The 13,794-nt window shown below is 47.2% G+C and overlaps 1 protein-coding gene across 1 annotated transcript in view; it reads right to left on the bottom strand.

The window, feature by feature from the left end:
• Positions 1-13,794, bottom strand: part of Prmt8 (protein arginine methyltransferase 8) — an 81,182-nt gene that overhangs the window by 20,102 nt on the left and 47,286 nt on the right. The window contains exons 5-6 of the mRNA XM_032905608.1: positions 2,523-2,665; positions 1,886-1,973 (exon numbers count right to left, since the gene is read on the bottom strand). Of these exons, the coding sequence (XP_032761499.1) occupies positions 1,886-1,973; positions 2,523-2,665 (231 nt within the window). The remainder of the gene's footprint in view (positions 1-1,885; positions 1,974-2,522; positions 2,666-13,794) is intronic.

The raw sequence follows: 13,794 nt of genomic DNA, 5'->3' as shown, positions 1-13,794 counted from the left end.
GTTCTGGGCTGGCCCTAAGTGGCAGCCACAATCCCTTCCTCTGGTGGGTTCAGAATGTGCCTGCTCCAACTGGTTCCAACTGTGCCTGCTCCCAACTGCTTCCAGGGAGGGAAAGGGGAGGAGGTAAATTTGTTCTGGAAAATAGAAGGCAGCTCCATAAGGAGCAGTCCTAGGAGCACAATAAATATTTAAGTAGATGTGAGTGAAGAATGTGTTTGAATGTTCTCTCTACATGCTGCACAGAACGATTACGACTCACAAGCCCCAAAATGTAGTTCCAGCCTGATCTGCATTTGTTTTACACATACACTTGACCACTGCTGACCTCTCAGTAGCTTCTTCAGTCTTTGATGGGAAGATGTGTGGCCTAGATTTCAAGCCACCAGAGGCCAGCAGGCTTGGGCGAGCCCAGAACAGAATAAGAGATGCTGGGTTACTCCTTCAAAGGCTATACCTGGCCTATTCCTTCACACACCACAGAATGTGTATTCTGATTTAGTCCTTGTGAATCACTGAGATTGACGACATCACCTCTCAAAGTCAGGGAACTAGTTCAAGGTTACTCAGTCAGAAAATGGCAAAGCTCACATTTAAAATCCTTGGTTTGGCAGGTGTCAAAACATTCACCCCAAGGCATCCCACATCTTTTAAATTTCGTTCAGAGACTGCTGTCCTCCTTTCTTGGGGTCAAATATAAGAAATGACAGTGACCTAGAAGGTTTCCAAGGCATGGCCACTCCTTCATTTCTGCCCTCTGAACTTTGACTCTAATCTTTGGCCCTTAGACTTTCAGCTTCCAGAAGGGTGTGTGAATAAGCTATGAACCATTCACAGCCAGCCTGTAGGCAGGAGAACCCAGACACAGGGTTGTGCATCTTAGACCTCCTCTTGCTTCTGACTTGAATGCTGGTGTGCTGGTGTGTTGAAAGGGCTCTTTGCTCCTCTGTCATGTGCAGTTCCTGGTGACGTGGTCACATCTCACCTGACAGAAATATACTGAGTAACATTCCACCAAATACCAGGGCCATGTCACTAAGAAATATACCCTTTAAAATGAAATAGAGTAAAAATAGTCCTTTACAACCAGACAAAATATTGGCAAGGATTATTAAAATTTGTTTTGCTTTGAGACAGGGCCTGTAGCTCAGGCTGGCATTGCACTTGAGATAATCCTTCTGCCTCAGCCAAATGCTGAGATTATAGGAATGAGCTACCTATCACATCTGCTTCTTTTGTTAGGGGGAGAAGCATGGGGGTCTTGCTATATAGCCTAGGCTAGCTTTGAACTTACGATGTTTCCATCGCAGCCTTCTGAATGCTGGGTTATAGGCATGTACCACCACACATGAAAGAAAGAAGATGCTATTGTAACTTGTAAGACATAATGGATACATATTTACATATGAATACACACACACACACACATCTGATTGATTGGGAGTTTCTGCTCCTCCCCCTACTTCATGTATTCTTGAAGGAAACTCAGAAAAGAATCCACATTTTACCTAACGTGATGAGGGATCAAGGTGAATTTGACCAAAATGACTCTCACTGAGGCATGATTCAAAATGATTGGCTCGATGGGAGATATGCCATGTCTAGCTGCACATTCCTTCTGTCCTGCTGTTCTCATGATTCCCACTGCCTGGTGCCGCACTCCATTCTCACCACCAAGACCATTTACCAGTTACATTGTTTGTGTATTCTCTGTAGACCTTGTGCCCTTGGGAACAGAGAGGACTCCAGAGAGGACTCCAGAAAGGGTCCTAGAAAAACTCTTCTATGACATGGACTGTCCACCCTGAAGTTTTTCTCACCATCCCTGCCCCCCGCCCCCCACCCAGTACCCAATGGAAATTCAACACAAACCTGGAATACGACTTACAGTGGATTTTGAAGTCCTTGTACTGTCTGTCTTCAATTGCTACCACGTACAAAGCTGCCCGGTCTGGAAACATGAGCCCTCCAGGTTTCTGTTGATGAATTGTGGGGAAATGGGTCTCGTAATCTATTCACCTGACAAAGACATCACATTTTGAACTGCACATAGAATCACCGGACGAGCACCCCCTTGCCAGCATTTCTCACTCTGTGGACTGACAGCATCGCTGGACACGGCAGGAATGTTCCACGTTTATTTGGAGTGGGGAGAATCTGAAGGGTCAGGGAAGCTAAAAGGGCAAGTGACATATAGGTGGCAAATAAAAAGGGGGCAGAAAAGCAGCCTTGTGTCTCAGAGAAGCCAAGGCTAACCCCTGGCACTCTAGCAGTCTTACCAAATGAGTCTCTGCTCTAACCAGAGAGGACAAAGTTAGACCTTGCTATATTGTACATTCTGATAGATGGGCATAGTGGGCCAGAGTTGATCACTCAGTCCCCTGAAGCATTTGTGCTTTGAAGAGAGAGCCCCAAGACAGGTGATCCCCTAGCCCATTCTCTCTAAAGTTATCACATTTCTCCAGGTTGGAAGCTACTGGAAATGTGGCAAGATAGCCACCGGAGCGAGCACGCGGACCACTTACCAACCACTTGTCCCTGGCAAAGATCACGGTGTTGAGCATGGACTCGTAGAACAGACAGTAGCCCATCCACTCGCTGATGATGATGTCCACCTTCTCCACTGGCAGCTCCACCTCCTCCACTTTGCCCTTAAATATGGTAATGACTAGAAAACAAGAGCCCAGAGCTGTGCTGTGTGTGCGAGGACCCAGCCTGCTTTTAGGATGTGACTTACCTCCTCAACCGGAGGAATTTACTCAGTCATTGAGAACAGGCTAAGCTCTTTGAAAGCTTCTTGAGTGTGCCCCCTCAACAAAGGTACTGGATGGTAACTCTGCATCTGACTCTAGGCTAAGCCTCCAGGATACACCACATCACGCAACCTGCCTCAGGCAGTAAGCACATTACCATCCTCCTTTCTCTTACGTCTAAGGAAACTGAGGTCTCGAGATGAGATGGTGGCAGTAGAAACAGAGTCCGAGTCTGATGGAATGAGACTTTAACTTCCCTGCAGTGCACACCTCTGCTCCATGACAGGTGATCATGAGGACCCAGACCCAAACTGGGGAAAGGATGCTGTGCGCGTTGCTCTTGCGTCTGCACACAGCCACGGTCCCGCGCTCAGCGGGTGCCCACCTCATGTCTGTGAGGGAAGCAAACTGGTGTTTTGACAAGACCACCATGGATTCAGCAGACGGAGAAACCCGGGATTAAATGCTCTGGGTCTTCTAATTAGCTGTCTGCTTTTACACACTTGGCCATGCAAGGCCAATGCAAATCCCTAAAGAATACCAAAGAGCATGAGGGCTCTGTCTGGGCTGGTTGTATTAAGATTAAGCAACACATCAAAGTGCCAGGCCTGTAGCTGAGGCTCAACAGAAGGCATGGCAGACACATTACTTATTTAATAATGGAGGGTGGAGAGAGGGATAGGGCCCCTGTGAAAAGTGACTTCCAATCCCATTGCAACAAGAGAGTGATCTTAGTTGGGCTTTCAATCAGTGGACACAGGACCCATGATTTTTGTATTCTTTGATGCACAGATGGAGAGAAAACACAACCATAGTGTGTGCTGTAGCACTGGAGAGGTGTTGTGTCAATTGCCTGGTCCCTTCTGAACATTTCCCCTGAAGGGCCACACCTCAAAGCTCTCAAACACTACTTCTGTGACAGCCCCTGGGGAAAAAAATCACAGAATACCCAAGCTTTGCTAACAGAACCGAACAGAAGCCCAGACCTCAGAGCCACGGACCAAATAGACCATGTTTGTCTGGAATCCAAGGCAGTTTCTACTGAAGACTCCTCTATAGCAAAAGGCACAGAGGCAGGGCCACTGAGTAGTGTCTTCAGGGTTGAGGGTGCTATCAGCAGCCTAATGGTAGCTCCCTCGCCCTCGTGGTTAACCAAGGCTCAATCAGACTTTATAAAGTGTCCAACATTGCTCGCAGCTATCCACCCTCACCGCCCATCAGGGATGCCTGTGTGCCCTACCTGGTCACCACTTGTGACCTCATTCCCAAGAAGGAAATACAAAGTGAAGCCAGACTGCCCTAAAAATTTTGGAACAAGTGGGAGAGTCAAGTGTTAAGCCTGTGGTTCTTTGGCGTCTTGAGATCACAACAAAAGAATTTAGCTAAAAGAAGGACCCGTGGCACACCGTGAGGATTCCCAAAGGGACAGAGTTAAGAGCCCACACAGTCCCTAACTTACTTCTCGCTGAGAAAGAGCTGCCATGCACACTCACAGCCTTCTGTATGACATCAGCTTGCAAAGCCTGGCTTAGTTTGCTTTGTCCACAGTTTTACACTGTTGAACAGCCTTCTGTTTTGTTTTTCTGTTTACACGTCCGCTAAGGCCCTTCCCTCCTGTTTATCTGCAGGGGTAAAGCTTTGGATCCTTTGTTACCTTGTAATAGGGCATGGCCTCCATATGGCCAAGGATGATACCCACTTCTGCCTCTGGGATTTATAGCCCCACTCTGCTGCTCAATACAAGGTTTTACCTAGGATGACCTCGGAGATGCTTAAAGAAGGAAATTACTTAAGGAAGAAAGGGGTCATGGTTTGAGGACACACAGACTATTGACAGGGAAACCATGGTGGCAGGAACATGAGGCAGCCTGTTCTGCTGCATCTGCACTCAGGAATCAGAGAGATGAACTGGTTCTTAGTTTACTTCCTATCTTTATTCAGTCCTGAATTCTATCCCATGGGATGATGGATATCCCATGGTTAATATGGGTCTTCCCATACTGATTACTTTAATATAGAAACTCCCTCATAGACTTGCCCAGAAATTATCTCCTAAGTCAAGTAGACAGTATTAATCATCACCCATGTGTGTCTGTATGCATGTATATAGTAAATGCATTGTCTATCTATCTATCTATCTATCTATCTATCTATCTATCTATCTATCTATCTATCTACTTACCTACCTAAGCTATCTACCTATCTGTATACTTAGCTATTGTAACCCACGATGAACAGAATATAGTAGCTAATGAATTAGAAGACCAACACAGGGAACAGGGAAGGAACCCCAGAAATATTCTACACACATGTGCCTATCGGGCTAGAATAAAACCACACACCCTCTGCTTCCCATAGCTCCAGCATCAACGTGACTGGATTTGGAATCAGCATGGAGCTACCTCTGGGTGTGTCTGTGAAGATGCTTCCAGAAAGATTTAACTGAAGAGGGAACACACCGGAATATTGCCAGTTGTGTTGTAGGACTGGGTTCCCTGATAGTCCAAAGGGAGAATGAACACCATCATTCATCTCCCTCTGCTTCCCGCCTACAGAGGCAACATGGTCTGATGCATTATGTCACCACCAGGCCTTCCCAGACAGGATGGAAGTTACTCTCAAACTGTGAGCCAAGAACTCGCTGCTCCTTAAGGTCAGGGACTTTGTCACGGCCCTGAGAAAAGTAACCAGACCCATATACAGTTCACCAGAGACTCTCTAGATGTCCATAGCCAACACCTGTGACATCCGTATTCAGCTTCACGGGCCGCAAGATGTGGCCTTACTGGGACAGGGCACATGTCAGTGGCTTGGGGGACTACTGGTTCTCACTAAGCATGAGGCTAGCTCATGGGACTGTGTAGGCACGCATACAAAGCTCTGCTGCCCTTGTGCCCAGAGAGGCTCTTTGTGGGGTAGAAGCAGGAACCCCAGGCTCTGAACAGCTGCAGAACCCCTTGCTCAGTCTGGACCCCCCCATCACCAGGACAGCATAAGTTCAAGGTGGCTTTGAGGTCACTATCCGGAGCTGTGTTCCCAGGCAGGCCATAAGTATGATGGAAAGTTTGTTCGACTAGCTGCGACAGGACCCCAGCTCATAAATTCTACAGTGATTAATCATAGCTAAGTGTACCGTGGGGAGCCATCGGCTCTAACTTGGGAGCTTTTACCCTGTGGCTTCAGTTGGAAAATTAGAAAACCAGAATTTAGTTTAGTTGTTGTTGATTTTAATGGGATCTCTCTCTCTCTCTCTCTCTCTCTCTCTCATTTTCTCTCCCTCTCCCTCTTTTTCTTATTTGAGTGGTTATTTACAAAATAAACTAGACCAGCCTAATCTGGTTTGGGATTTCAATGTCTCCATCAAAATCAGATGCACCAATAAAGTCTGAAGTTCATGGCCTGCCATTTAATTTTATTTTAATTATCCATTTGATTCTACTTTTATATACTTTATTTACTTACTCTTTGTTTTTTGTTGTTGTTGTTGTTTGTTTTTGTTTTATTGAGATAGGATCACATACCGTAGCCCAGGCTGGCCTGAAATTCACTATGTGTCCTTTACTAGCCTCAAACCTAGTCCTAGGTTCTACAGAACCTTCAGCGTGAGCCTCGTAAGTGCTAGAGTATCGGCATGAGCCATCATGCCAATGCAAGTGCTAATTCTGTCCCATAGAAAAGTGAACAATAAGGTCACATTCTCCAGGACAGAAAACCCGTCGTGAGTCACAAAGTCCCACACATCTGTCACTGTATCCACAACAAAATCCCTGTTCGTTCTCTCCATGCACTTTGCTTAGTCTCCTGGTTTTGGTGACACCTAGAGTCACCACACCACCATTCTCTTTAGTCATCAGCCCATGACCCCCTCACCTAGTTGCCTATTTTAGCTCCTGTTTCTAATGTCTAGCAGGGGGCACGTGACTCTCCACAAACATTCTAAACTTCTTACACGGGTGGGAAGATGGGTAAACAACTAAAAACAAACAAAAATCAAAGATCTATAAACAAGTCCTAATTATAACGGTAAAAAAAAAAAATCATCCGTACTTGGACAGTGGCTTGAAGAGTGACTTCCTGTGTGTTATTGACTTAGCCATCCTCCCGGAGACAAGGTGGCTGCTTTCATCTGCCTACTAAGAGAACTGGGGTCCCACTGAGTCACCGGAGCAGCTCACGCAGCCTCAGTGGGGATCCTGCCCCACCTGGTGAATGGGTGCAATCATTTCCGACCTCCTACCACCTGTGACGGTTGTGCACATGGAGCAGGTACGTGAGAGGTGGAGAAGAGGGAAGCACGGTCTTGTCCTTCTCACAGCTCCTCGTGGAAGCAAAGGAAGGGCAGGCCCAGCAATGGCAGGCAGCGAGGCGTGGCCAGAGCTACTAATCTTCCTGTCAGCAACCCATACTTTCCCTCTGTGCCCTGTGTTCTGCAGGACCCAGGTACCCAGCAAGTCTCTCTCACAGAATCGGGGCCTGCACACTACAGGGCACTGGTGATGGAGAAAGAAACCATCAGAATCTCTATCTGCTTATCCAGTGGCACTGTACCCAACAGACTCCATTGAAATGGCACAGGTAGGTCCAAATCCCGATTCCGCTGAGAGCAGGGAGCCGAGACTCCATGCTTCCCGCAGGGCGAGCTTCCTATCCTAGTCAAATCTGGGTCTTGGGGGACCAGTCTGCTCAACTTGGACTCCTAGACCTGTTGGCTTTAGCCACAGGCCTCTTTATTTTTATTTTTAACTTTTTTTTTTTACTGAAGACAGCCCCTGCCATGTATCCTACCAGAAGTGTATTAACGCTCTTTCCATCAAAGACATCTGAGGACTCCTCCCTACCCCAAGCCATCCCTGAACACTGAGAAGCATTGGCGTGCTCTAGCCTGCTTAGCACTTAGCATACTGGCCAAGGGTAGGTGACCTTGCAAGCCTGGCTGACATGGTTATTAAGAAAGAAATGGTCCCGGGCAGAATGGCTTCTGCTGGACTCAGTTGTCCAGAAGAACACACACACACACACACACACACACACACACACACACACACACACACAGTCTCTCATACACACACACACACCACGCACACACACACACACACACAAACACACACACCCACACACACACACACAAACACACACACACAAACACACACACACAGTCTCATACACACATACACACACACACACACACACACACACACACACACACAGAGTCTCATTCTCACCCTATAACCAGGCCAGAAGCCAACAAAAGAGAGGAAAAAAAAAATTCCTCACCACAGGAGATTTACACAGATGACCCTCTGCCACTGAATGTTTTTTTTTTTTATCCACAGATTGGGCCACCCGGGAACAAAGATTTGAAAGTCAAGTGGTGTCTGGGCTGAGCACAGATGTTATTGTCTTTATTCCTTAGGCAGCATCGTATAGCAACTATTTACATAGCGTTTCCATGGTGTTAGCTGTTCTAAGGCATGTGGAGAGGATTTAGAGTATGTGGAGAATAGGCACAAGAAACATTCGAAATCTACATAGTACAAATACTATGCTATTTTATTAAGGGGACTTGCACATGCTTGGCTCTTAGTATCCTCAGTGGGGTCCCAGAACTAATCCTTCATGGACATTGAGGGGCAACTGTACGTTAGTCCCCAATATAAAATGCTTGTCCTGTCCCCACAGAATGGCTGGCCTCTGCTCTAAATCGTCAAGTCCCTGCCTCAAAGCCTTCTCTTCAGAAAGCTATTCCTTTACTGATAGTGTTTACAAATGCTGACCAGATCCGAGGGAGAGCGAGGAGAGGGGGGCAGTTGGGGGAAAAGGGAGATGGGTGTTGGGAGTTTACGAGACAATGTATCTATCTGCTAATACCTAGGATGTAAACCTTTCTTCTGAAGCTCACTGGGTACAGGAGACCACTCAGGGCAGGGTTGAGAGAAGCAAGTGCAAGACCGGAAGACTGGCTCTCTCTAGCAAGCAGGGAGCTGCTCCCACACGCCTCCACGATCGTCCGTGCTAATGCATGGGGGGGCCCCAGCTGCCTCGCCTGTTCTCTCTAAGCACATTCACTTCTAATTACGCAGTAGCCTTTGTTCACTGCTTTTGTGACCAGGCATCTTTGTGAGGCTAGAAGCTTCGTGACAGCAGTGACTTTTTGTTTTCCCAGTCACGTGTCGAACTCCTGTAATACCTAGCATGGGGCCTGGCATATGGGACAATAATGCTCGAAAGGCCGAATCAATAAAATTACTAATGGATCATTTCGCTGCAGTTAGGAAAAGGAGATCGCCCGGAGCTTCGGGTACAGGTTCATTCAAAACAGTTTTACGTGATTAATCTCATTTCTTCTTTGGACAGCATCATTTGTCAAGTTAATAAATGAAATGATAATAATAACAACGGCTAACAGGAACTGGCTGCCGCCTGCCCACCAGCGCTGTTCTGTTCCGTACTGTGCTAGAGATACTGGACTGAATCTCCAAGGAGCCAAAGCGTGGTCCTTAGAACTTCGCAGTACGGGTTGTGGAAACACACAAGGACCAATTTCAAGCCACAGAAGTGACTGCATCCCTTCCTCAGACCTGCCGACTATGTCTCATGGCCCTGCAGGCTCACATAAAGAACCACCACGAACTGCACAGTAACCACCAGGTCTCCACAGCGACACCGTGAGGTCTGAGTCACCATGGTTCCCATTTCACAGAAGAAGAAACTGAGGCACAGCGACACCGTGAGGTCTGAGTCACCATGGTTCCCATTTCACAGAAGAAGAAACTGAGGCACACACAGTAACTCATCTTAGGTGACTAGCTGCATTGGCCCAGATGGATGTGAGCCAGGAGTGGGCCCAGACAGTGTCCCAAGATGGAGAAAAGGCAAGCGTCAGCTCAAAGTTATCCTAATGGAGTGACAGGTTTTCGTGCAGGTTTACAAGCAGCCTGCCATTCCAGAGCTGACCGCTGTGCGCATGACTGTAGGCATCTTGCAAAGACTTCCACAGTCACCGCGGGATGTTACTGAACGCGCCGCTAGTGTGCTGCTGGGAGCCAGGACCCCAGGCAAGGAATAAATGAGAGAATCTTTGTGGTTGGTCGTGAAGACTTAATTGAACAACCCGGATGTTTAGATGAATATGAAGTAGGTCTCTCAGCTAGGCTTCCACCTGAGAGTACACCAGGTAGTTAAAGGTTTGGTGACAACACCTTCCAGCAGCCTTTGGGGAGACTACGTCCACACATGGCCATCTAGCTCCCACTGGGAGCAACTTAATATGGAATCTGCCAGTGGGGCCAGTGGGAACTACCATGCACAGTGTGTCTGGCCCAGAAGAAAGGGGCTGAGCCAAGGCCCAGTGAAGCATAGTCAGGGGGAAACTAGGAGAATAACCTGGGCTTGTGGGAGCGGAGACGACTCTTCGGCAGTGTGGTCCAAGAGAAGAGGAACAGAACGTCAGGAGAGCAGTAAGGAGGCAGAATCCACTTCAGTGGAGAGATGCTTTCTGATGAACAGAGCAGTCCAGGTGCCTGGCAGTGAGGTTTTGTCAGTGGAGTCACCCCAAGACTGTGCAAGTGCCCGTCATGGAACTGACTTGCAATTACACAGCATCAGTTTGAATAACACACAGCTAACCTTTCGTGAGTACCTAATCTATGCAAGGTCATGTGCTGGACGCTGGACCTCACAATCTCAAGCTATGCCTTGGGTGTTACCTGCTCTATAGAGCAGTCACTCTTCATTGTGCAGTGACACGGCAGAGTCCTTCAGGGTTGGATTACAGAGACCCCTGTGTCCCCTGCCACTGTAGTGTCAGCTACCCTAAGGTCCCGTCCATCTGACACGTGTAGCCTTAGGCATACGCCCAAGGTGAAGAAAACAGAGGTATCTTTGGTTTTCTGGAGAGCAAACAGATTACACCTTTCTGGTCTGTTTACAGAGTCGCACAACTTTAACCCCTGCCCTGTTGCCAAGCTTCACAAGTGAGGGGGCTTTCAGCAGCCTTTCTTCCGCCCCTCCTCCTCCAGTCCCCACCCCACCCCCCCGTTTCTGTCGAGGAGGAAATAATAGTTGCTGGTGTTTAAGTCAGAGAAAAGTGACTGAAACAGGCACGAGCCACGTGTGGATCGAGTCACGTGAAGGTGGCCCCGTCTGTGCAGGTGGCTTTCAGTACGTGTGTGTCTTCATGTGAATAAACCCACCCCAGGGGCCCCCCGCGGAAGTGGAGAGGGAGCAGGTATTTTGTGTGCTTGTTGTTATTTATGGCCCACCGCCCACACTGCCGACACTCATACAACCGGTGACGGCGGCATGTCTAACTCATCTCCATGGAAGCGCTCACGCAGTCAAGCTGTCCTCTGTCGAGGACACATGCCAAGGCTGAGTAAGCTGGTTCAGGGGATGTGGCCTGCTTGCGATGTCGCCAGCCCCACCCACCTGTTCTAACTTGTAAAGAGGAAGAAATGAAGGCCACTAGGCCTGGGGCTCCCTTGTTGGTACAGTGTATTTGGGTGGGCAGGCCTGAGATATAAGGATGACTAGGGGGGTGGGTGTTGGTGACAGTGGTCTAGCCTTCACAGGCCTTTGCTTCAGTAAAGCATGAGACCAAAAAGAACCAAGTATGATCCTTAAAAATCCAGGGCATGAAATGAATGGGCTGGGGCTGAGCAAACTAGATATCCATGCTGGGGGGTGGGGAGAAGGGAGAGGAAGGGGAAGGGGGAGGGGGGAAATAGATGCTGCAGGGCACAGCATGGGGTGGGAAAGCCTCAATCAGGAGAGAGTGGCCCAGCCTGGCCATCCAACACCAAGTTGTGAGAAGATGACATTCCTCAGAAGAGCATTCTGGGTGGGGCAATGGTGCTCCAGAGTGGAAGATGCCCCCTTTAAGGCAGAGGACGAGGGTCCAGCACAGGGGGCCAAGTGACGAAACATGTACATGAGTCAGGAGGCTGAGGACTCAGAGAGATTGGTTACATGCCGGAGGAGTGATCCTGTAAGCCAATATGTCAATAACAGGACTGTGGCTTTTCAATGTCAGAGGAAGGAGGTCTGGATATAAAAAGGGGGAAACCGAAGGTGGACTCATGGGGCTGGGTTAGCAGTGGAGGAGTCACATGAGTTCAGCTTCAGCAGGGGATGAAGACAGTGAAGACAGTATTGTATATGTGTGTATACACATATCCATCACAGACATGCGTGCACACATATACACATACTCACAATACACACACATACACATACACACATAGCACACACACAACGCATACATGTATATATACCATATATATACACATACAACATACACCACACACATATATAAAACACATGCAGGCATGCACATACATATACATGTATGCACATACATATATCACATAATACTTTGTGTCCCAGATCTCTGCCTTGAGAGACCCTGACACCCTAGAGCCGAGAACATGTCCTGTCCCTTCTTAGTTTCTGGTTACTATTGTCTCTTCAAGGACCTTGGGGGAAATGGCCAATTGAAGAACAGAGGCAGATGAAGTGCAAGATGAGCCGTAACAGCTGGAGCTAAGAAATCGGAATCTAGGGAAAAAGGGGAAAGTACACAGGGGCCAGACGTAAGATGCCCTCAGAGACCCAATCAGGGCTGGTTGGAATTGAAGTACTGATAGCCAGATAAAACCCACCAAGTACAGTATGGATGGGCAGTCAAAGTGTTATAATTAATAAGTAAAATTATGAATAAGTATAAAAGTGATAACAAGATGATAGATGGTGGGCAAACAGATTGATGGTAGAAATGGATGAGAGATGATTGATAGATGATAGATGATAGCCATAGACAGCGTAGATAATGTATATAAAATATTAGAAGATAGGTATACATGGTAGATGAAAGATACATGGTGGAGATGGGTGATAATAGAAAATGATAGAGATAAGAGATAGATGATAGATATGATAGATGATAGATTAGATAGATAGATAGATACATACATACATACATACATATATACATACATACAAAGATAGATATATAGATAAATAGTAGATACATACATACATACATATATATACATACAAAGATAGATATATAGATAAATAGATACATAGATACAGATAGATACATAGATAAATAGATACTTAGATACATAGATACATAGATAGATAGCTACATACACACATACATGCATTCATATATAGATACATAGATATGTAGATAGATAGATGATAGATACATAGATAGATGATAGATACATAGATAAATAGGTAGATGTGGAGAGACAGAGTGACAGAGAGATAGATGTAACACATGGAGAATGGAATGTTTACAGGATTTCAAAGTACCTCCCCCAGAACTAACTTGCTTCAAAATATATTGTGAAAATTGCAAGAAGAGAAATTAGTTCAGTCACCAGCAAAAGAAATAAAAAAGTACAGGGGGAAAAACAGACCCCGGAGGTTGAGTCACATACATGCAAGGAAGCCTACAGAGGGATGGCCTAAACACAGTGGAAGGCCCCTGGGGCCGAGGGATGACCCAGGATCCCTCACAGTAAATCTGATTCTGTCTACACTCACCCCTGTTCCCACTTCCAGGACTGTGGAGTACAGAAAGAGGCCAGTGTTCTGACCCCTCCCTCTTTGTCCCCACCTCTCCTTACCCTACTGTCCACATCTGTTAACAGGAAGCTGGGAGGAATCATTTGCCTGCTTTGAAGGATGGAGAAGGGACTGAGGGGGACCTGGAAATGGCAGGCTGTGTCACCCAGACACAGAGTGTGGCCTGGTCCTCAACCCCATCTCACTCCCATACATAGAGAAGATACCTGTCCTCCCTCTGTCCAGGTCAAGTGCTTTTCAGAAGAGACCTGTTCCCATCCCTGCTGAGGAAGCTAGAAGATGTTAGATATCTAGCCAGAGGTCAGAGGTCAGAAGTCAATATTCGCCCTGCTCAGTTTGAAGACATTGCTCATAGCCATAACAGCTACTGCCCATACAGTGCCCCAGCCTTGTGCCTGTCACCAACACCCTCCCCTCCCTTCACTCTCCTTCCTTCTTTACCCAGCTA

This window comes from Rattus rattus, chromosome 6, assembly GCF_011064425.1.
Source record: "Rattus rattus isolate New Zealand chromosome 6, Rrattus_CSIRO_v1, whole genome shotgun sequence".
In the NCBI taxonomy this organism is placed as follows: Eukaryota; Metazoa; Chordata; class Mammalia; order Rodentia; family Muridae; genus Rattus; species Rattus rattus.
The sequence above is the reverse complement of the archived record's forward strand: the minus strand, read 5'-3'. Positions and strand labels throughout refer to the sequence as shown.